A 23669-nucleotide genomic window follows, 5' to 3' on the forward strand; every position below is an offset into this window, starting at 1 on the left:
TTATTTAATTATTATTATTATTATTATTATTATTATTATTATTATTATTATTATTATTATTATTGCTATTTTCTTTTTCTTTTTCTTTTTTCTTGTTTCACTTTTCTGATCGCCTTGAGTTCCTTCTCAGTCATGTCATACATAAATAGTACCACCACACACATCCTGTATTCTGGTAGATACCCCGCAGGCATTCAAACTCTCCGCATTTCAACATTCCCCAAAGATCGGTGAAGTCCATTTCAGTGACGTATCATTTTTGATAGGGCTACAAGAGCCTGTTGGGTACAAAGAACATCCATCGTGCGTTCTCAGGGTATAGCAAAGTCCAATTTAATTATGTTCATTCTCACTCTAAAAGAAGGATAATGATAATGATAATGCCTTTAACCGGACAGTCACGGGTCAATGAAGGGAGATCTCTCTCTCTCTCTCTCCCCTTTTTGCGGTAAACTACGGGGTCATAAAATAAAATAATAATAATAAAAATAAAAACAACAACCCTTGTCCGAAAGTTTAGACCATGAAGCCACAAAATATATAAATATATTACCACAACGCCATCCCACCCGAGCCACCAATGCATATGGTCATATGATTCTACGTTCTAAATGGCAGAGGGCTTCTTCTCTCGCGCTAAATGGGGGAATACATGTGCCAGACCTTCGTAACTCCGTCGCCGCTCCTCGGTTAGGGCCTTCTTCTCTATTCCATTACTATGCTGGTCTAGATTCTGCCGGACTCGTTGTTGGTATGCATCTGAGATACCTAAAGTGCGGTCAACCTCTTTGGTAAGGCGTTCTATTTCATCTCGCAGCCGCTCATCGTTTGTCTGCGAAGGAGTCCCTTCCGCATCTCGGGCCCCCTTGTCAGGATTCGTGCTCTCCCATAGCGACTCTAATTCCTGTTCCCATCCCAACGCTCGGGCGAATTTCCTAACGCCAGCATCACAGTCGCCTAGAAGAAGGACATCGTCCGGTCGAGATCCCAGTCCACCAACGCGCTCCATGTTAATGAGTACGCGGGGTGCCCCGTCCCGACAAAATGCTGGTAGACTAGCGAAGGGCTGCACAGAGAGACTAGTGCCCATAACAATGCAAAGGTCCGCCTGCTCTGGAAGCGTCCGGTTAAGGAAGAATTCCTCCGGTAATGCTTCGCCGAAGAAAACGATATCGGGCTTCACAAGCCCATTGCATTGGGAGCACCGAGGTACCTCACCCTCATTGATGGACTGCTTCATCAGCTGTTCGGGATATTCAGCCTTGCAGTCGATGCAATGCTGGTTTGCAAAGCTCCCATGTGCTTCAACGATCATATCCCCAGGCACACCTGCCAGCCGCTCGAGACAGTCGATATTTTGTGTGAAATGCTTCATCAAAAGACCCTTTTCATAGAGCAACTTGACAAAGGAATGCGCAATGGTGGGTCGATATCGGCCGGGGGCCAGCTCCCGCGCCAGTGCGTAGAATGGCCTCGGATTCTCCCTGAAAAAGCTAATGTCAAACACATCTTCAGGATCCGTCAGGTCAAGATGGGCCAGATTAGCATAGATTCCCGTTTCTGGGGAGCGAAAATCGGGAATGCCCGCCGAGGTACTAATCCCAGCACCCACCTATCGTAGACCTCGTTAGTCGGAATAGTGGGGGAAAGGGAAAATTCGGGGAGGCATACCATCACCACAATTTGGCAATCATCCTTTGCTTTGATATATTTAGCAACCGCCTCAAGGGTCCGAGCTTCTAGTGCGGAAGGAGGGGTATCTTCATCCACCAAGGTCGACGGTTCATTGCCCATAATGCGAGGCAAACAGCCGGACTTGGGCCTGGCGGGTTGATGTCGGGGTCTGCGACGGCGGCCAATGGTGACGAAGAAATTGTGAAGAGAAGTGGACAAGTCAGGAGAGTCTGGGTAAATTCGTAGCTTTGCTAAGTCGCGAATGACCAAGGTTGATGATTTTCGTTTAACCTGGCGGAGAGAAAATCGTATGGGAAAATAATCTTGAATGACGTCGAATCGACGGTTTACCCGATCGGGGTCTTCTGTATAATTGCCTGAGGCACCTATTGTTGATAGTTCCTATATCCCATTCACCGCCTTCCTCTTCCATCCTTTCAACAACATGCCAGATTAACCCCCATTTCACCCCCGATTTCTTAGTTCCCTTTGGTCAGTCACTTGTTCGCAACCTCCGTAGTGGACAATGCCTGAAGCTAATGTCGGCGAGGTCAATGGACATGCGGTGGCCACATCGCCTTCACTAGCCTCTAGCAAACCTCATCCGAGCCCCTCCTCCGATATCTTCAATGCCAGCTCTCTCGCGGAAATCAAGGCTACTTTATCGCACCTTCACGAACAGGAGACGTCGGTTACAGCCCGATTAGATGCCCTCGTCGCCTCTCAAAAGGATTTTTCACGTGAGCTGGGTCGATTGGATTTGCTCCGTGCGCATCTCGGCTCCCAAACCACCACCACTCGGTCCATAAGCCATGGCATGCTCTCAGAGGCCGCGGCCACCGCAGAGAGAATATCGAGCGCAGTCCGCCGCCTGGATCTGGAACAGTCTAGGGTAAAATCTACTTTAGATGTAGTGGAACAGGTTGCTGAACTTAAGGCATGTGTGCTGGGAGTCGCGGGCTCCATGGGTGCCCCGCAGGATTGGGAAACAGCAGCCAGTTATCTGAACCGGGCATCTAAAGTCCCGCCAGAAGTTGTTCATGGAGCTTTCGCAGCTGAGATGGTGCCCACAGCGGAAGTTCCGGACCCGCCAAATGTAACCTTGGATAATGCGGCTGAATCCCTCTGTGGCTTGTTCTTGCGCGAGTTCGACAAGGCCGTCAAGGAAAACAACGGCGCCAAGATTACCCGGTTTTTCAAGTTATTTCCTCTTATCGGCCGCTCGGAGGTTGGCCTTGATGTCTACGGGCGTTACGTATGCCAGGGCGTGGCGTCACGAGCGCGGTCCAACCTCAACGCTGGGGCAGGAACTCAAAGCAAAGATGGCTTCTTCTACGCTAATGTTCTGACCAAATTATTTGAACATATCGCCCAGATTGTCGATGGTCACGGGGGACTGGTAGAGCGACACTATGGTCCGAGAAAGATGAACCGAGTTATTGAGCGACTACAACTTGAGGCAGATGTCCAAGGCGGTATCATTCTCGACACCTGGGGTGACGAGAGACATGTAGATCGCAAGCTGACTGACATCAAATCATATGCATTTACTTTCCTAGTACAAAGCTTCCTCCCCCCTCAGCGCAGTGCCACACCGCGGTCGAACTCCCCTGCAAATCGGGACGGGGCTTCAACAGCTGAGGATGAGGGTGTTGACATGAAAGAGATCGACGGGTTACTGAATGAAATGGCGGTTATGCTAGGTCGTTGGTCACTATATTGCCGATTCTTGGCAGAAACATGCAATGTGGGTCATGAGTGAACCTTTGTAGTTTTTCCCAACTAACGTCCACAGACTCCTGGTGAAGACGACAAGTTGTTTACACCGCCTCAATTCCTGCAGGAATCCACGTTATCAAAAAAAATCAATGACCGGCTTATATCTCCATTCAACACTATGACCACCTTCTTCTTCCGTCGGACAGTTGAGAAGGCATTCCAGCTAGATGAACAGCCCACTGGCTTAACATTAAACCCGCAAAGGCCGCTGAAGGCTGACCCGCCATATATCACCTCGGCCGTCGATGACATCATGTATATAGTCAACAAGGTCCTACAACAATCACTGGCAACGTCGCAGATCACGGTAGTTACTAATGTAGTGCCGACTCTGTCTCGAGTGCTAGGGTCAGATTTCATTGGGATGACACAACGGAAAATGCGGGACGAATGCTATCCGAGAGCATCGGTACAAGGAGCTCAACCCCCAGAGCATCTGATAGTCTCTTTTTTAGTCTTAGTCAACAATCTGGATGTAGCCGTTGATTACATCCGACGCATCGTCCATTCTCATACCGAGACTAGGAAGACTATAACTGGTCCCGACGGGCAGACTGAAGAGACGGACCAATTGCATTCCCTCTTTCCTATCAATGCAGATGCCAAGCTCGCAGCGCAGACGTTGCAAGCCCTATCGTCATCTTTTGAGTCTAAGGTCAACGACCTTCTGTCCGATGGCATTCAAGTAGTGTTCAACAACGTCATCAAGCATCGTCTGCGACCCATTTTAGCAGACGCATTCCGAGATATTGATTATCAACCCGGAGATGACAATGACCCCACCAGCACGTCGTACCATGAGTACGACCGCGACGAGGATGCGGATGATAATGCCAACCGTGTGGAGCTTGTCCGTCCGCGTTTTGCAGCCAGTTGGGCTGAACTTCTTCTCCCAATATCTCGTATACTTACCGCATCTGCCTTTGACCGCTTATTAGCTATCACGGTGGCTTATCTTTCTCGGCTCTTGGAAAAGCGACTCTGGTCGTATCAAGGCCGTGTCAACACACTGGGCGCTACACGACTTGAACGAGACGTCTCAGGAATTGCTAGCGCAGCAGTGGATGTCGGTGGCACGCACGGGGCACCAGGAAGATACCGCCACCGGGAGGCATTTGCTCGCTGCATGCAGATGACGTTAATTATGGGCATGGATGACGACGAATGGGAAGATGTAATACGTGGAGGCGAGACAGCCGAAGTAGTCGAGAAGCTGAACCGCGAAGAACGGACAAGGGTTCGAGGAATGGTGAGACGACAGGGCACTCAATACTAGTTTAGCGGTAAGCTAACTCGCATCACCTTACCAACGAGTACTATAATATTGTATATTTTTCAAGCATGTTTAAGCACTGCATATATCTTTTCAGGCATTTATATATATATATATTTAAAAAAAAATAAAATAAAATAAAAAGAAAAGAAAAGAAAAGAAAGAAATATTTCTCATTCTTTTTTCCTCTCCTTGCTTTTCTTACACTTTCTAGTATTCTGCTACATCATTATAAATTGATGAATAATATATAACAGAATATGGCTGCCCAAATATTCACCGTACTGCTTTGAGAAGCATATCCACAATAGCAAGGTCTAGAAGACAAAAAAGCAATAAGGAACAAAGAAGTAGGTGAATAGGAAGGTCCGGGTAGGATATTTAAGCAGAGACAACTCTAGATAGTTTAGAAGAGTTGACACATCCATACTTCTTCCTCCTACTTTAATGAGTGTATTGGAGGGTGTTCATGAACAGGTGGTCATCCGATTAGGTTAGGGTTAGGGATCCATCACGGGTAAGAGATAAGAACATAAGAACTAGGTCACGATCGAGGTAACTTGATTTAAGGGTTGAATGAATAGACAATTAATGTCATTAAATAACATTTTACTGACAAATCTATGCATGTGGTATCGGGAAAGATAGAAATCCCCCAAGCAAGCTCTAATTATATACAGATGGAAAAACACGCTCATATCAATCCCAAACGCCAGTTCCAACCAACCCCAGACCACAGGTATCAAAATACAAGAGAAGATTCTGGCTCAGCCAAAACTGTTATAGCAAAGAAACGCACGCTGGATATCACGGAAAACGCAAAATCATAGAATGGAACAAATCCAAAGTCCCGGCACATTACTGTGTTTTCTCATCCTCCTCGACACTGGGCGGTTTTGATCCCTCGTGGGCGGGATGTCGTTCGGCAATCTGACGTGGGGCGGGTGCCATTGGTGGCGCAGGTGCCGGTGCAATCTTGATTTCCTGGATGCCGGAGTCGCCTTCGCTGCAACCGCGACTGTCAATGCCAATGGGGGTATGGCCGTCAAGCATCATTTCGCTGTGTTCCCCAATACCGTACCGTGCAGCGGCGGGGATATGGTGGCCGTCTTCGAGCTGGTCGTGTTTCTGAGGGGTCCATGCAAGATAGTCACGACGGACTTCGACGTAGTCGTAGGCGAACTCGCCAAGCTGATCGTCGTCCATACCAAGCAATTCGGCTTCCTCAGAAGCGCGCAGCTTCAGACCGGGGATTGCATTGATGGCGTAGGCAATGATGGCAGACACAACGAAAGCATAGGCGGCTGAGGCGACAATGAAAGCGATTTGAATATAGAGCTGCTTGTAGTTGTGGATCAGCCATCCACCCATACCGCTACCAGTGTTGACGCCGTCCAGTCCTACGATCGCGTCGTCGGCGAAGAGCGCGTTGAAGATCAGGCCGACAATACCCGCAATACCGTGCTCAGCTAACACATCCATGGAATCGTCGATACGAATCCAGTATTTCACTATAGATCCAGTCAGTACGTTATTGTTCGGTTAGAACATTAAAAACAAAGCTTACCCTTGGTGGAGTAGTTGCAAACAATACCAGTGACTATACCCAGAATCACACTAGCCCAAGGGGTAATGAAGCCGGATGCCGGGGTAGCTGCAACCAGGCCTGAGATAGTACCAGAGCACCAACCAACCATGGACCATTTCCTCGCTAAGCGCCAATCGAGAAGGACCCAGCTAATGGCCCCAAAAGCCGCAGTCAGGTTGGTATTCCAGCAAGCCATGGTGGCACGGAGATTGGCTCCAAAGGCCGAGCCACCGTTAAATCCAAGCCACCCAAACCACAAGAAAACGGTTCCAAGGAGAATGAGAGAGACGTTGTGAGGGCGGAAGTTCAACATCATACGCTCCTGGCGACGACCGAGAACCATTGAATAGGCGAGTGCAGAAAAACCGGAGCCAATCTCGACCGGACCACCACCTGCATAATCCAATACACCATAGTTCATCGCCCAGCCATTCACATTCCACACCCAGCAAGCCAAGGGGCAGTATACGATCGTAGCCCAGACGAACACAAACACCATAGCTGGGAGCAAGCGTCCACGTTCCGCAACAGCTCCCATGATAATCGCAGCAGTGACACCACAGAATTGCATCTAATGAACACCTCGACGTCAGTCATCTTCACTTCATATCGGTAGACCTAGGAACCAACCTGATAGAAGGCATAGAGGAGATTGGGCACGAGAACAGAGCCGGGACTTGGATCGGCCAAGGTCTTCATCAGGCCGAAGTTACGAAGGTTGCCAATGTATCCGTTGGTAGCCGTGGGCGAGAATGCAAGCGAATAGCCCCAGAAATACCACTGGAACGTGACGACAGAGAAAGAGGCCATACAGGCCCAAATCATACTCAGGGCTGATTTACGACGAGCAAGACCGGAATAAAGGAAACCGAGACCTGGGATCATGACCATGACCATGGCGGAAGCCACGATAATGTATGCTTGATCACCGGATTGAAACCACTTGTTCACATTCTCCACCCCTGGTAAAATGATTAGTCTTATCAGACACAGAAAAAAGCCGGATATTTCGTCATTTAAAACATACTGGAGTCACCACCCAGCTCATTGGTCGCCAGCGAGTCATAGTTAGATGGGGCTCCAGTCCAGTTGTAAGACGCATAGTCAGGGACGAAAGGCGCCTTGATGTCCGACATGTTATATCAAAGTCAATTGCAGTTCTGTATGAAATCTCGATTTCAGGCACGCGGTGCCTATTATTTCTCGTAGCAACGCCACCGCCTGGGAGCTGAAAGATGGCGGGTGGTGCGTGTTGATGGAAAAGAGGCAGGAATACGAAAAGCTCCGGTTGTGTGAGGACGAGGAACGAAGCAGGTGACTCTTTTGTTGTGCCTGTCAGTCGGGTGTCTCACCTTCTCCCTTTGGAGGAATGCAGGGAAAGAATGGAAAAGAGAGAGAGGAACTCCGCCAGGCTGTGTATGTGTGTGGAGAAAAAGAACCGTCACGGGGGGGGCGGAGATGTTGTAGTATATAAAAGCAGGCTGAGAGTTCTGGAAAGATAGGGCCGGTGGGTCGGCAAGTGGACGGGACAAATTTGCGTTTGCAAATGTGAACGAGTCAATTGAAAGATAAGTCCAGGCCTACAGTGAGCAGGTCACCACTAGGGCGCGATAATTGATCGGCACGGATTCCAAGGCCAAGGGTAAGTGGGGACTGTGGGAAGAAGAAATGGACCTTTATTAGTTATGCCCAATCAATCCATCAGTCAGTCAATCGCGTAAGACTTGTTGGAAACTCTGTTGAGACGGTATTGATAAGTTGGAGGATGTAGACAGATAGTGTTGTTTACACGGGAACGTAGTCAATCAGAAAAGATAGGACAAAGAAGGACCAAAAAAAAAAAAATTAAAAAAAAAGAAAAGAGAGATAGAGAAAAAGTAAAGGACAAGAATTATTGAGCAACCTAGCGAGGGAGGCGCGGATAAAGGGAAAAGGCAAACGATAGATTGGGCGAGGGATTAAAACAAAAAAATAAAATAAAAATAAAAATGCCAAATAGTCAGAGATAACAAGATGTGAGAAATCGAATGGAATAAAATAAACTCAAGCTTACAGTCATCGACGGGATCCTCAGAAATCTCCAATCAAATCACCCCCCTTTCATGAGTATGGAAATCAGAGCTGGAACACCAGTCTCGTTATCAATAACTTTTTTCTTTCCCCTTCCAAGCTGTCCATCTTCATCCTGTTCCATTGCATCTTCTGGTGCAAATTCAACATCACTTCATGAGCCATTGGACATTCAGTGGCAAATGGGGAACTTGTCTTTTTTTCTTTTCTTTCTTTTTTTTTTTTTTCTTCCCGGCAAAACGTGGCAAAATGTATAAACATACTCTGTAGTACCGACTAACTATTAGTTAGTTGATTAGTTCCTTTGGTACCCTAGGTACTAATTAGTAGTAGTACGGAGTAGTCTCCTAATGTCTTTTTTTCTCTTCCTCCCCCCACGGGTAATCGTCAGGATCGTTGACAACTTCTATTATCATGATCCACCATGAGTTCATGTCATATTCAAAATGAACCGCATTTCCTGATCAATAAGCGTCCCCCTCCTCGTCAGCCTAATAATCTCAATGAGTCTCTAACAGGGGACTTGGCATTGGTCCTTTATAGAGTTTGGCCGAGACCGAAATAGGAATTGCGAGAGAGATGTGATGATGCTGAGATGAAACCAAGCGATGCGGAGCTGAACGCTCCGGGGAGAGGCGGAGCAATCCTAAACTCCTGCTCCGAGAGAATGAATGGGCTCTGGGTGTTTTATTTATACTTGTAGACCGGATGGTTAATACACCACGAGATGCTGCATATATCAATCTATCTATCTATCTATCCGATTCTGCCTTTCTCCATTTCCTCCAGTTATCACTGATAAAGTCCAGGTCTTTAAGGGTCTGGGTTATATCCATTCGCCCTGGAATGCCTTGACACCCAATCCTCTGGTTGGTATCTGACGAAGGGGATCCATCCGCCAGTCGTGAGCGGAGCCTAAGGAAAGACAAAATAAAAAAAATACAGTGCGGCCCTTATCATCCCCGTTTCTCTCAGCTCATAGTTATCTCCCGAATGATTGGCTATGAGGTCCCGATAAGGTCCTGAACGCCACCCTCCCGCCATGTGGGGCCTCTGCATCCGGTTCCGGCCTAGTCTTGGCTCTGCAGTCTCCATCGCACTGATAACGTCCACTTTCGGCCAATGACCGTTCGGTCGGTTCCTCGAGAGGCTCCCTCAATCACCCGAGTTCACTCGGGAATTTCAGGAGCGATGCTTCGCCGACTACCATCCCGAACCGAGAAGAACTTCCGGAGAGATCGTTATCTATCTTACTGGAGGCTTGGCAGCGAGGAGATACAGGAGATACTTCTCCTCAATGGTCATCCAGATAGGAAGTCCACCAGATTTGGATAGTATTCCTTATTAAGTATCTTGTAGGGTTTTCTTAGCTATTTCTTTTTTTCTTTTTTGTTTATGTCATGTCTTCATATGTATATCATTATGGAAGAGATTCGTAATTAAATGATTGGGAGATGGCATGTACATCCATACCGTTTTACATTATTATTGGTGTAGCCCTAAAGTCTAATCCGTTCCTCCTTTCGTGACAGTATCGACTACCGATATTGCGGCGGGAAGAGGGGGGGCGAGTTCAGCCTCCCGACTCAAGCTCAATCCAGTGATAGGTCTGTTACCCTGCGGGCTCCAGTCAGCTAGTCTTAGCTTTCCCACTATCTATGTAGCTTAAATAATTAGCACAACCCCATTTTGCAGCGACTAACGGCCAAACCAAACACCCTATCTGCCCATCGTTCTCACGAACTCGCCCATGAGTCCCCTTTCAGCGCTTAAAATTCGTACTACCGGGTTCCGTTTTCGGATGGTCATCGCTTAGATATCCTGTATACCCCATGGGGGGGGGTCAACCGGCCAGGCAATAGTTGAGAACGGTGGGGCTACCCTATATGGACTACTTATCTTACATGCATATGATCAGAACGGGCAATGTGCTCATCATCCATTACTTGTTTTTGTATCGGCTGCTCACGCCCCTTCCTGTAAACTAAGTTTGGTGTATCCCCTTATAATGTATCGATATGATGCGCTTGTAGTCAATGATTTGCCCTATGAATGCCCGTGGGAAACCAGAGATCGCTACCGACTAGGTAGCCCCCTTGTTCTACTCCTTGCATGATGCGTGTGTCGAAGCTGCAATGCAGCTGGGGGGACACCGGTGGGGGGAAAGCGCGTAGTGCCTCTGCTGCTACCTGAGGGATTATATGCACCAGGTAGACCCTACCTGCCTACTACTACTACTCCTCCTCCTACCGGCGGGTTGGCAGTGTCCGTGTAACAGGGCGAGAGGTTCCGTGGAAACTCTCATCTTAGCACGGCTAGCTTCTGAATTTTATCGTCATCCAGTGTCTGAGACTCATGTGTGGGGCCCATGATATACACAGTAAAACCTATGCGTTGTCATGCATCATCGACTTTTACCAGTGTACTCGTACATATTGGGAATATGTATTCGCCGCAGAGACACTATGCTAGGCGGAATGTAGCGTGTAACACGATAGGATTAAGAGCTCATCATACACCTAGTTGTAGGTTTTAGGGTACTGATTAGTTCATGGACATACTTATAGTGTTCTTCTTTTCGGCTAAAATATTGATGATGGACTGACCATCGACTATGGAGTAAGCGGATGATAACCATTGGTCAATTTGTTTGAGTTATATAACACAAGAACTGAAGACAGCCTTATCGCTGGCCCAATAGGAATCAAAGAGATTGCAGGTGAACCCTGTGTCGGTCAATTATTTTTACTTATTTTTTATTGTCTTGCCTCAAATAGACATACATAAATATATTTCTCATCCTGTACTTGTCCCCACCCCCCTCCCCATTCCTAACCAACACCTTTCCCAATATACTCGGTTCCAAGAACCAGCTACATCAACTGGCAGCTGTTACAATATTAACAATATTCAGATGTCTCCCGGAAATAATAATTCTCTATGTCTCCTTTATACAACTAGTGCAAAAGCATATATCAACCCGGCCCTCAGACATTTACGCTGTATCCCACCCCAACGGCCCGCCGCCGTTTCACCGATTGATAATATTTCCGGGCCTCGTCTACCCAAAACACTGAACTCGAAATACACAATAGCTTGAATAAATGCGCCAGATTGAGTGGCTCCGTCTGGAAGACTCGCTGCAGGAAAGGCAGATAGATCACGCATGCCTGCCCGGCAAGTGATCCGAGTACGGCGTAATTGAACATCTTGTTCCCGAACAGGGAGATCTCACCGCGAAGCACTGACTTGCCCTCGCTGCGGCAGGTCAAGGCGTTGAACATGTCAAACAGCACAAAGCAGGTGAAAGTCATGGTTGTGTCATGGGCGGTTACGACGCGGGAGCGTTTGCCCGGGTTCAGCTCATCGTCGACATCGCCCATTTCGTAGACGTAAATGGCAAGCGTGCCCAGCATAATCATCAATGCCGAAGTTAGCACCCGTTGAATGAGAGGTTTCGTGAGTACCCGGGCCGTTCTGGGTCGTGGGGGTCGTCCCATGATTGACGGATCAACGGGCTCTACACCCAAGGACTGCGCTGGAGGGCCATCCATAAGAATATCTGGTGATGATTGTCAGCTATCAGCTGTCAAATGCTCGGAGTTGACATTAACTTACTGATCCATAGGATCTGCATCGGATTCAGCGGGTTCTTGAAGCCAAGAGTAGTGCTTAACAATACAAGACTCAATGCAGCAACGCTGGTGCTTAGCTGAAATGTAATGAAGTTCTGGATATTATAAAAGATCCCCTTGCCCTGTTCAATGGCTCGCAAGATTGTGGAGAAGTCGTCGTCTGTCAGGATCATGTCTGCTGCCTCCTTGGCAACGTCCGTGCCCAATTTACCCATCGAGATACCAATATCTGCTTTCTTGAGGGCTGGTGCATCATTTACACCATCACCCGTCATAGCCACCACATCTCCTCGGGACTGCAAAGCGCGTACAATTTTCATCTTGTGGTCAGGGCTCGTGCGGGCGAAAATGGAGGTGGAGGAAATGGCCTGCGCCAACTCCGTGGTGCTCATACGGTCGATTTCCTCACCAGTAAGGACTGGTCGCGAACCGGCTATATCACTGATTGGCATTCCCAATTTCTTTGCAATTGCAACTGCTGTGGTCTCAGCATCTCCGGTGATCATGATGATGCGTACTCCTCCAGCCATAAGACGCCTGATGGATTTGTGAACATCCTTACGGGGAGGGTCGTTCATCCCCACAAGGCCTGCAAAGACCAACCCGGTATATCGATCATCCTCTTCACCCGGGGTAGTTCTAGAAACAGGAGTACCTGTCCTGCTGCCAAAAGGCCGCCCTTTTGATATATCCCGCACTGCTCCACTGGCGAAAGCGAGCACCCTTAGGCCTTCTGATGCCATATGCTCAGCAGCCTGCCTCACTGTTTGACGTCGCGGCTCATCTAGTATAACTTCCCGTCCATCCTTTGTAAGATACGTATCACAACGCTTTAGAACCTGCTCGAGAGCACCTTTAATGTAGGCCATGTTGCTTGACTCGCCAGTGCCATTGCCGATAATCACACCCATCCATTTGCGCTCGGAGCTGAAGGGAGTCTCGGTGATGCGAGCGCTGATCCGGTCGCGCACATCGTCCTCCCCGAAAGTGTCCAACAAATCCAGGATAGCAACATCGGTGGGCTGGCCAACCCACCTACTCCTAATGGTTCCCGGAGCCCTATCATCGGTGGAAGACAACACTGCAGCAGAAGATGCGCTGGCAGGTGAATTTGCATGCACGCGCGAAAGTCTAGCGTTATTAGCGATATTACCGACACGAAGAACGGTCCGAGCTGCAGGCCCAGGCGTCAGTGAACTAATATCGTTGTGTACCTCAAATGGTTCCGGACAGTCAAAATGCCACATCTTTGTGACTGTCATATGATTGAGCGTTAAGGTCCCCGTCTTATCACTGCATACAACATTTACAGAGCCGAGAGTCTCAACGCTGGGGAGTCTTCGCATGATGGCCCCCCTCTTGGCCATGCGCAGCACGCCTAAAGCAAGAGTAACCGTCACAATAATGGGAAGACCTTCTGGAATCGCAGCGACTGCAAGCGAGACACCAATGGTGAACATATCAAGGAGCTTCCGGCCTTGTATCAATCCTATCACTACAATCAATCCGATGACGCCAAAGGAGACATAGCTCAATTCTTGTCCAAGACGGTCCATCGACAATTGAAGCGGGGTGCGTGGACTCTCAATTTCCTGCAAAGAAGCTGAAATACTGCCAAATTCAGTCTTCGCACCCGTTCCTATGACAATACCCTGTCCATACCCCGACCGAACCAAAGTTCCCATAAATGCGATGTTGTGCTGCTCATTTAAGCGGATATCAGCGCCCACAGCGCCACTGGCTGGGGCATCGTAGAATGGAGATCGGGGCGGGGTGACAATCTTGGTGGCCAGAGCCTTCGGGCCGCGAATCGCGTCAGGCGATTTAGCAACAGGCTCATTCTCACCAGTCAGGTTTGATTCATCGATGGTCAAATCAGTGGCTGCAGTAATGCGTATGTCCGCCGGAATACGGTCTCCAACTGTAAACAAAACTAGGTCACCAGGGACTAGCTCATTCGCCGGAACAGTAGTGGAAGCCTTGACAGCGGCAGAAACTGAGCCTGGGATTTTGCTTCTGAGATCTTGCAGCTCGAACTCTCCACTGGTAGCTACAGGGATCGAGTTTCCGATAGGAGGGGTATTTGAGAGAGGGACATCGCGTATCAAATGCGCATGATGTGGCACTAGGCGGCTCAAGGCCTCCAAGGACTTTTCCGATCGATACTCCTGAACAAATCCAACGGTGACTACGATGGTAACCGCGAGCGTGATGCTTACCGCATCATCAAAATTGCCCATGAAGAAAGAGACTGCCGCTGACGCCAGAAGCAGTAGAATCAATGTCTCCCTAAATTGTTTAAGAAACCGGAGCCACAGAGGCTCGGGGTCTTCGTGCGGCAGTTCGTTGGGCCCATCTTGTATTAAGCGAATCTCAGCTTCTGCAGGAGTGAGCCCGTGGGTAAGGGATGTCTGTAAGCGCTCAGCGGTTTCCTGTGGGTCTAACAAAGAGTAAGTCGACGTGGATGTCTAGTTAATGAATTCAAGAATTAGCGGCTGGACACCCAAAGGAAGCCAATTGAAAGCGCGAGCGCAGCGCAAGTCAACTGGATCTGCCCTGCAGCGAGACTTACTGAAGTAGATGTGTTGGAGCGTACACCCGTCGGCGTAGACGATGGCGGCCTCAAATCTGGGGCCTGAGCATTATGCAAAGGTAGCGCAGGCGTTGCGGACCTTGACATCTCTCATGCTTTTCTGTCCAAAGACGTCCTGCTAGATCGGGCTCACAATGGTTATCATCCCGTCGGGATCAAGGGAAAAAGTCGAGGTGGACAAGATTTTGCAAAGACAAAGAGAAAAAAAAAATTACGTAGAAGCCACGTTCTCAGACGCGACTTCGGCCGCAGGTGTATCGAATAATATGGGGAGACTAAGTGGAAACCAGACAAGGGCCGTGCAGCCGGTTCTAAGAAGAGACAAGGCTAGACCTCCAGGTCCCACCAAAGACGACGCTCTCAGGGGAGGGCCGCGTCGATCAATGTTTGGAGGTTGAATTAAAAACAAACTGTCATTCTCAATTGCGGAGAGAACACATTGTATGCAAGCAATTGTCATTGTTCCCAGCGAAGGGGCAACTCTTGGCGGTCACGCGCTTTAAGCGTGGGTGCAACTATGTTAATGTGTCTACCTCAACAGTCGCCCGCTCCTGAACTTCTTGAATTGATACTGCAACTGATCCTATCACTCTAGATCTGTAAATTCCATACCGTCCTTTTAGTATTGAAGGGGGGAACAGACCCCAGTCATCATTGTGTATAAAAATGTTCTTTGACGATTTTGCCGGAAATATACTACCTTTTATTCACCGTTCATAATGTGGGAAAGGTAAGGTGCAAGTTTTTAGATTAAAGTAATAATTTACTCTAGGAGTTTAGTGCCCTTAGCAATAATTCCTCGATGGTCTAACGGTCATGATTTCCGCTTGTCATCCCGTATAAGGAACAAGCGCGGGAGACCTGGGTTCGACTCCCAGTCGGGGAGATTTTTTGTTTTTCCTTCTCATCCTTTAGGCAAGGGAAGGTTGGTTGATGGCTAATTAAACAAGAATAAAATAACTACTGATATAACACAAATAGAGAATGCACAGAGACAATTGTAGATCTGTCGAACCATCTAAATTTCAACTTGCCGACGGTATTGGAGTACTCCTTTGCAACTATTACCTCTCATCCCGCCAGACTCACGTGATTACTGTCTCTTCCTGGAAAAAGTGACCTGTTCGCACGTGACCCCAGCCACGTAACTAAACACCCAATCAGCATTGTGCATTAGCCTGCTTCTGCCCGCCGCAACCCGTTGCCAGTGGAGGCTGCCCATCAACCAGCCCGCCAGACGCGACCTCCTCTCTTTCTCTTGTTTCCTTTCACTTGCGAAAACCACACCGCAATCATCGCAATCCACCCAACCACCCCTCCTTTCCTGCACCCCTCTTCAAACCTCGGATTAGCTGGATTTCTTTGCGTTGCGATAATCCTTATCGTCATCTTGTTGTCTCCGGGTTTATAACCCCTTTCGGCTTTAGGGGGAGGAAGCATCAGTTGCCGATCTTTTTGTTTTCTGGATACAGCGCGTCATCGCACCTGGGTTGCTAGGGACTTCTTGTGAACCACCCCGCATTCGGCGGGCTTATACCTTTTGAAACAATCATTTTTAGTATCTCTTCATATACTACGCCGTGACACCATGTTCTACTCGGAGACCCTTTTGTCAAAAACCGGGCCACTGGCCCGCGTTTGGTTATCAGCTAACTTGGAGCGCAAACTTTCCAAATCGCACATTTTACAGTCGGATATTGAGAGCAGTGTCAGTGCTATCGTCGACCAAGGACAAGCTCCAATGGCTTTGCGATTGAGCGGTCAGTTGCTGTTGGGTGTGGTCCGGATCTATAGCCGAAAGGCACGCTACCTGTTGGACGACTGCAATGAGGCTCTTATGAAGATCAAAATGGTATGTTGGGGTGAATCATGCTATTTCTACAAACAACGCTAAAGTAATAATGCCTAGGCTTTTCGCTTGACTAATAACAATGACTTGACAACCACTGTTGTTGCCCCAGGGGGTATAACTTTGCCAGATGTGCTTACAGAATCGGACCTTTTTATGAACTTGGATTCTTCTTTGCTCTTACCTCAGCCGCTCAGTTTTGAGCCGGAGGGGAAGCGCCCAGGAACATCGATGGACTTTGGAAGCCAGCTCTTCCCAGACAGTAGTCTTCGGCGCTCTGTGTCCCTGGAGCCTGCGCGCCTTGAAGACCATACTTTGGTTGACCTTGACTTGGGAGAGGATGATACGCCCTTGGGACATGACTTCAGTATGGAAGTGGGTCGAGACGCGCCTGCACCTCGTCCCGTCGAAGAAGATCTTTTCAGCGATGCTGGCAAGTTCAACGATGTTGATCTGCCTCTGGACCTCGGCGAGGATGATGCTCCCCTGGACAAGATGGACCTGGTCAACGAGGGCCCACAAGACACTCTTCTGCAGGCGGACGATATAGCCATGGATCTTGGCGATGACGGAGAACTGGTATTTGATGCCGAAGAGCGCAGGTTCGGGCGCTCTGAGAGTGTCCTCTCAGAGATGCCAGACGCAGACATGGAAAAACTCCAACAAGAGCAAGGTGAAGACCAGGACCGGGACGAGGTAGAGGGAGAGGCTGAGGATGACGTGGCTGTCCAACACTCGCAGCGCGCGAAGCGACGGAAGGTGATGACCGTGGAGCTCGACAAGGAAACTGATTACAAGGCCCATATTATCAAGGGGTTACAGGCGGACCGCTCCACCATCTTGAAGCCGACCTCCTTCCTGCCTCGTGATCCTGTTTTACTCACTCTTATGGACATGCAAAAGAATGGCGACTTTGTGGCGAATGTGCTGGGAGGAGGTCGCGGGCGTGGGTGGGCTCCAGAGCTTCGTGACTTGCTCTCCTTTGATACCATTAAGAAGGCTGGTGAGCTCAAGAGGAAGCGTGATAGTGGAATTGCAGACATGGACATCGAGGCAGCTGCCGCCCCTGCTTTGGAATTTGGCGAAGAAGAAGCCATCGTACCGATCGATGAAGGTGTTGGTCTTGACTCGACGCTTCATCAGCGGTCTGATATTGAATTCCCCGGCGATGACCACGATCACGGTTTGCATCTGAGTGATGATGAGGGAATGAATCATCCCCTGGAAGATCTCGATGACACAATCCAACCTGCGGACAGTGGCCCTGTCTCAGTTGGTACCAAGCATGCTGTTCACATTCTCCGCGACTGTCTGGGTGAATCTGCAGTGGAACAGAAGAAGAGCGTGAAGTTCCAGGATCTTCTACCCGAACGCAAGGCGACTAAGGCGGATGCGACGAAGATGTTTTTTGAGGTTTTGGTCTTGGCCACAAAGGACGCCGTCCAGGTTGAACAACGCCCCGACACCGTTGGTGGCCCTCTCAAAATCCGCGGCAAGCGTGCTCTCTGGGGCTCATGGGCTGAAGAGAGCGCCAATGGAGAAGTAGGCAATCAACCTTCCCAGGTGGTAGCTTAGAGCGATAAAATTGAGAGACCTGAGCCTACGAAGGTGCCAGGTGTTTTTCTGTACAGGAAATTATGTTCGAGTGGCCTATTCTCTTCCGTCATTGTTTCTCTCCTCTTCTGCTCTTTTCTACTCCCTTTTTCTTTTTGGCCGGGGGCTTATTATTTGGATGCGGGAAATTATTCATGTAATGAAACACTGGTGTCATGGAGTTATCTATTTGGATTGTAAAGGTGGCTATTGAATGACTGTTTGGGTCCCCCTTCCAAATCTGGGAAGTTTTTTTTTTTTTTTTTTTCCCCTTCTTTGCTATTATTGTGGGCGAGCTTCTAGGGACGATACTTAAGGGGTTTTTTGTATTTTCATTCTTCACATAGGTATAGGTATAGAAGCGAACAATTGAAACCTGTATGATCTATAACGAGACTTGTAATAGGTGTGTCCACGTGGGGTTGTGGCTCGGGAAATTTTTCCATACGTGATGAACTTAGTTCTCTATCAAAATTTAAATGATCTGTAACGTCTAGGGTGAACATGTTGAGATAGGAACAGATGACGATGATAAGGAAATGAATGTTTTTTTTTTCCTTTCCCTCCCCCTTTTCTATAAAGGAGACTGAGAAAGATCGAGGTGCTGTTTAGCAGTCCATACATATGCTCTACCCCGGTTTGATATGTTCTCCACTGATAATGCTGTGGCAATCGGCTGAGGGAAAAGCCGACTAGACTAACTAGTACCAGTGGTTATTTAAAATGATAAAAATTCAAAGATTGATTAGCAAGAACTAGACTAAACGATTTATGTACTTAGTACAATCCTCCCACATGTGACTAATGATTGTTGAATTTGCAAGCTTTATCTTGCTTTTTCAATTATCAGACACTGAATATCTATTGTAACCCTCGCCATTTTTCGGTCAAAGGTCTTAAGGCAAGTACTGCTTAGGGTGTGACTCGGCCTTGCCCTCACCGGTGTGATTATTGCCAGCATTCAATTATTTCAAGCGATCGCTCTGAGTTACTTTGGTATTTGGGGCAATCATTCGTTACACAATCTAGACTATTACATAGCTTTCATATGTTCATTATTTCCGATAGCATTAGCGAAAAACTATATGAGAAGGCTCTACCTCACTACTCGATCATGACTGCGTCACAGCGGCTTAGGCAAGCTGAGAGTAGCCATGTGGATTTAGCCAGGCGCTCTACAAGCGACGAAAGGAGCGAGGAAGATGAGCTTGAGAAGGTGAGATCAGATGAAGACATGGACGGCACATTTGCACCAATTCAGGCTCCCCCAGCCGACGAAGAGCGGATGCAGAAGCTGCACTCCACCAACTCACGTCCCATCGAACGCAGCTGGTCTTTGAATGATGGATACAGCTGTCATACAGCGGATGAAGAAGCCGCAGAAGCTCTTGGCGATGACGGGGGCGACACAGATGAATCGTCCACATTTATTGTTAGTTGGAACGAGAATGACCCGATGAATCCTCGAAACTTCAATACCATGAGGCGGTGGTTGATTGTTATCATTTGCTCCCTGGGTTCTCTTTGCGTGTGAGTAATGGGCAACTGCTGGATCGTTGCTTTTGTAGTGCTGATGCCTTGTCGAAAGGACTTGCACCTCGTCAATGTATACCGCTACCTACGACCAGATAACGAATGAATTCAATTGTTCTCGGTTGATTGCAACGCTCGGACTGTCGTTCTTTATATGGGGCCTTGGTAGGTCTCTTAGCCATCAGGGGTTGCTTGGCTTCCAGGTCTATTTTCTGACCTCTACTCATTCCAGGTATTGGCCCGCTTTTTCTGGGGCCCCTATCAGAGGTTCGTATCCCCAACTCCAAGCTTCATCGCCCTAGCTAATGCTCCCTAGTTTTATGGTCGAAGATATGTCTATATTACCTCATTCACTTTATTCTTGATCTGGCTCATTCCATGTGCTGTGTCTAAGAATATTGAGACCATGATCGTATGCCGCTTTTTTAATGGTATCGCTGGGAGCGCATTTCTCAGCGTTGCAGGTGGTACGGTAGGAGATTTATTTGCTCGCCATGAACTGAGTGCGCCTATGATGCTGTACACAGCTTCCCCTTTTGTTGGACCTGAAGTAGGACCATTGTGAGTTTTGCTACTAGCCCCGATTGCTGAAAATATTGTTATTTGAGTCTGCGTTGCGATGATTGACAAGCCTCAGAGTTGGTGGGTTCATAAATCAGTTCACCACATGGTATATCTACCTAGCCATCTATTCTGAAATATCTGTAGCTGACACTTGTATTCTCAGGCGCTGGACGTTCTACCTGCTTCTGGTTTGGACAGGCGTACTGCTCATTTCAATCGTCCTCTTTGTCCCGGAAACTTATCACCCAGTGTAAGTGAAATCGCCAAAACTTACTCCCTAAACACTCGTTTCTTAACTCTAGCCCTACTAGCCTTCTGCGGCGAAAGGCGGAGAAACTCCGCAAAGAGACAGGGGATGATCGATGGAAAGCACCGATTGAAAGATTAAATCGCTCAGTGGCACGAACAGTCTTACGCTCGATCTACAGGCCTGTGCTTCTCCTGACGCTGGAGCCCATGTGCTTGTGTCTCTGTATATTCTCTGCAGTCTTGCTGGGTATAATATACCTTTTCTTTGGTGCCTTTCAGCTGGTATTCGGCAACGTGTATGGCCTTGAACTGTGGCAGCGCGGTCTTTGCTTCCTCGGCCTTTTTGTGGGAATGTTTTTCGCTATTTTATCTGATCCCTTCTGGCGTCGCGTCTACCAACGCTTGGAAGAGAAGCACAGGAGGACAGAGGGAACAACAGAAGATTTTCAACCAGAGTGGCGACTACCTCCAGGTGCGTAAAGCCCTTGCCCAATATCATTAAGGTGATCCAGAACTGCTGCTCACACGTTGTAGCGATTCTCGGTGGCCCTCTTGTTACTATAGGGTTATTCATATTTGCTTGGACCATATATCCTTATGTACATTGGATTGTACCAATAATTGGCAGTGCATTCTTTGGAGCCGGGTGAGTTTAATCCACGGCCGGAAATATGGGCTTTCCCATAATTTTGATTCTTGCTGCAAACCTGGCTACGTAGATCATTGACACCCATGAATTTTGTCTTGGATAGGACCATTCTTGTATATTCGGGAATCTTTACGTTTTTGGTCGATGCGTATCCAGTCTTTGCTGCAAGTTCCCTAGCAGCGAACAGTTTCGCTCGCTCAACGTTTGGCGGTGTCTTCCCTCTTTTTGGAATCCAAAGTAAGTAACTTTTTTTTTTTTTTTTTATCACGTTCCGTAGCCATGCTTTTCATTTAGTAAACACCGAAGGGCCCAGGGAAAACGGACCAGAAGCCCTGTACCCTAATGACACCCTCTACTTTGTGATTCACCTTGTTCTGCCAGGCTCACGGTTATCAATGTCATCGAGCTACCTGCATTGCTGCTATTGTTTGGCGCACCAACTTCAGGCCACCAGGTGCTGACCAATGGATATAGTGTACAACAATCTGGGATACCACTGGGCTTCTTCGCTGCTCGCTTTCCTGACGCTTGCTATGGCACCATTTCCGTAAGCCCCCCTTCCCCCCCTTACAACCGTCACGTTTCGCCTTTTGGCATCAAATTCATTGCTTGCCTACATCGTGTTGTTTGCTATATAGTTTGGTTTTGGTGGCACTTCCTTGCTTACCAAAGCTTCAGCTATACTGGCATTATATACCCCACGTTTCTCTTGACCTCTGGGCAAATTTACTGCCGGCACTGGGCTCCATGAACATTTTGATGCCGCTTTAATCTTGATCTGATCAAGCTATGGCTAATTGAGAGCTAACGGTAATTGGGACGGCAGGTATATCTTTTTCCGGTACGGTAGTCGCATTCGGCAAAAGAGCCGATTTGCTGCCCGATAGATATCCACTTCTTTTCGGTCCGGATGAAGGATCTATGTCTCTTATGTTGGCCCCCCGAGATGAGTTCATTCACCCTGGAACCCGAGTCCCTAGGGCCCGTACTAACATGGTAAGAATTTGGTTAGTTGGCTTGCATGTAGTGCAGCGGGAAGTGGGACGACTACTGCTTAGACGGGGCAAAATTATGTATATTTATGTATGACTATGTAGTATGCACATAGATACATACATAGATGTACTAGATAAAGGGGGTTTAAAAATATAGATAGAAGCCTCGTGCTCGTCGATTACACCTTTGACGGTCACTCTGCAGGGGATAAAACATTTGACACTTCCGATCTCGTACAGTTCATATGACCGACCAACCCCATACGACGAGATGTCCAGTTTACTAGGCAGGATAAATGAAACCCCCGGAGTGAACCCTCCTAGAACTAGTACCATCCTTACATTACCTAAATTGTTGTATAATCAGGCGCACCTGGGTCAAAGTAGTCTGAACCGTGTCAATCCAATCACAAATAGCAACTGGACACCAGGTCTACAATGAGCGAGAAAATCAATTATGGAGGATTTGGCAGGTTATTTCGAGAAAACCTAGCTGTTTCAGCTGTCAAGCATTTTCGCCGAATTGAACAGTCGAGGCAGTACTACTTGCCTAGGAGAATGGACACTATTAGGGTTCCTCGGGAGCCGAGGCAATTACTAAATTTGACATGGCGCTGGATGGCCGGGGAAAGACGGACGAATGACTTTGGGGGGGCATTCCGGAAAGACCCGGGGGGTGAGGTAAAAATGGCTCATATTGAAAGTATTCAGATCATTCTGTTGGCGGGCAATCCTTACGAGGGGTTTTTGGCTACCTGATTAGGTTAAAATTAGTCGTTGCCTTACGAAGGGCAATCGTGTGGTGGTACATACGTAGTAATAGTTCGGACTAGAGGAGAAACATGGCGTGTGGACTAGTTAGTACTCGGTAATTAATACCACCTACACGTGGGGATCTCTAAATACCGCGCAATTACCGATAGTAGGTATTAACATCATCATTATTTTCACGAGCTTCTTCTGCATTGTAGTATGGTCCGTATGTACATACTCAAATCATTATTATCATGTGAGAGATCTTCAAGGGGAAGAAGCTGCAATGCTATGCCTCCTTTCGGTCCCGATCCTGCTCAGTTCTGCACATATGCATGGCAGAGGCTACTATACTCCGTACTGTAGTAGACTAGAACACGTCGATGAACGATAAAATGAATCATTAGGATACAACTTTCTGACTCTCTTTTTCTTTTCCTCGTTTTGCAAGGTTAAAAAACTCTTACCTATTCCTGTAAGCTGACACCAAAATTACCAATCTAATTTTATCCAAATTTTTGTTTTTCTCGTCTTTTCTTTTACCTTGTAAGGAAAGGTTGAAAACAGAACCTGGAAAACCAAACGAGACCTCGCGCGTGAAGTAAATTCAGATCGTCAAAGGAACTCCATGAAGGGGGATGATTCTTCCTCTGATGATTGTAGATAGGTGACAATTGGAGTCATTTTCGACTTCTGAAAGACTCAGAGCAGGGAAACACGCCGTGCCTTCGATTTGTCCAGACTGGACACGCGACTCTTTACTGCTCGTGTTGGTGGCTTTTCCGCCTATTCTTTTTCTTTCTTTTTTTCTTTTTTTCTTTTGTTTTTCCCTTTTCTCTTTTTCATTAAGAAGTTCCTGTACATCTTTTTTT

At 47.8% G+C, this 23669-nt stretch overlaps 7 protein-coding genes and 1 non-coding gene across 8 annotated transcripts; 4 read left to right on the top strand and 4 right to left on the bottom strand.

Annotated features, from left to right (window-relative positions):
- Positions 1–143: 143 nt before the first annotated feature.
- Positions 144–975, bottom strand: BDV27DRAFT_127221 (uncharacterized protein; the record flags this gene model as incomplete). Its single annotated transcript, XM_032066716.1, has 2 exons — positions 841–975; positions 144–773 (listed from the first exon to the last, which is right to left on the bottom strand). A coding segment is annotated over exon 2 (232 nt), but the record flags the coding sequence as incomplete, so codon positions are not given.
- BDV27DRAFT_106319 (SIR2 family NAD-dependent protein deacylase) lies at positions 435–2045 on the bottom strand. The gene is made up of 2 exons (XM_032064402.1): positions 1672–2045; positions 435–1612 (listed from the first exon to the last, which is right to left on the bottom strand). The coding sequence occupies exons 1-2, from the start codon at positions 1792–1794 to the stop codon at positions 608–610; spliced, it is 1128 nt and encodes a 375-aa protein (XP_031928365.1). The 5' UTR covers positions 1795–2045; the 3' UTR covers positions 435–607.
- Position 2046: 1 nt separating this feature from the next.
- Positions 2047–4841, top strand: BDV27DRAFT_106346 (Golgi transport complex subunit COG4). Its single transcript, XM_032064403.1, has 2 exons — positions 2047–3421; positions 3470–4841. The coding sequence occupies exons 1-2, from the start codon at positions 2201–2203 to the stop codon at positions 4727–4729; spliced, it is 2481 nt and encodes an 826-aa protein (XP_031928366.1). The 5' UTR covers positions 2047–2200; the 3' UTR covers positions 4730–4841.
- A 449-nt stretch (positions 4842–5290) lies between these two features.
- Positions 5291–8175, bottom strand: BDV27DRAFT_127228 (ammonium transporter). Its single transcript, XM_032066717.1, has 4 exons — positions 7342–8175; positions 6945–7276; positions 6294–6885; positions 5291–6237 (listed from the first exon to the last, which is right to left on the bottom strand). Exons 1-4 carry the CDS (start codon positions 7448–7450, stop codon positions 5585–5587), a joined length of 1686 nt encoding a protein of 561 aa, XP_031928367.1. The 5' UTR covers positions 7451–8175; the 3' UTR covers positions 5291–5584.
- A 3063-nt stretch (positions 8176–11238) lies between these two features.
- pmr1 (Ca(2+)/Mn(2+)-transporting P-type ATPase PMR1) lies at positions 11239–14809 on the bottom strand. Its single transcript, XM_032066718.1, has 3 exons — positions 14592–14809; positions 12003–14487; positions 11239–11946 (listed from the first exon to the last, which is right to left on the bottom strand). The coding sequence occupies exons 1-3, from the start codon at positions 14697–14699 to the stop codon at positions 11372–11374; spliced, it is 3168 nt and encodes a 1055-aa protein (XP_031928368.1). The 5' UTR covers positions 14700–14809; the 3' UTR covers positions 11239–11371.
- A 599-nt stretch (positions 14810–15408) lies between these two features.
- On the top strand, positions 15409–15498 carry BDV27DRAFT_t95. Its single transcript has one exon. It is a non-coding gene; the product is annotated as a tRNA-Asp (tRNA).
- A 392-nt stretch (positions 15499–15890) lies between these two features.
- Positions 15891–18448, top strand: BDV27DRAFT_127233 (kleisin alpha). Its single transcript, XM_032066719.1, has 2 exons — positions 15891–16464; positions 16522–18448. Exons 1-2 carry the CDS (start codon positions 16201–16203, stop codon positions 18034–18036), a joined length of 1779 nt encoding a protein of 592 aa, XP_031928369.1. The 5' UTR covers positions 15891–16200; the 3' UTR covers positions 18037–18448.
- Positions 18449–19168: 720 nt separating this feature from the next.
- On the top strand, positions 19169–21600 carry BDV27DRAFT_157095 (MFS transporter; the record flags this gene model as incomplete). The annotated part of the gene is made up of 10 exons (XM_032072440.1): positions 19169–19584; positions 19643–19752; positions 19820–19854; positions 19904–20148; positions 20225–20257; positions 20315–20401; positions 20463–20872; positions 20935–21046; positions 21153–21286; positions 21524–21600. The coding sequence occupies 10 exons, from the start codon at positions 19169–19171 to the stop codon at positions 21598–21600; spliced, it is 1659 nt and encodes a 552-aa protein (XP_031928370.1).
- Positions 21601–23669: the final 2069 nt, after the last annotated feature.

Source organism: Aspergillus caelatus, assembly GCF_009193585.1.
Source record: "Aspergillus caelatus strain CBS 763.97 unplaced genomic scaffold BDV27scaffold_72, whole genome shotgun sequence".
Lineage (NCBI taxonomy): Eukaryota > Fungi > Ascomycota > Eurotiomycetes > Eurotiales > Aspergillaceae > Aspergillus > Aspergillus caelatus.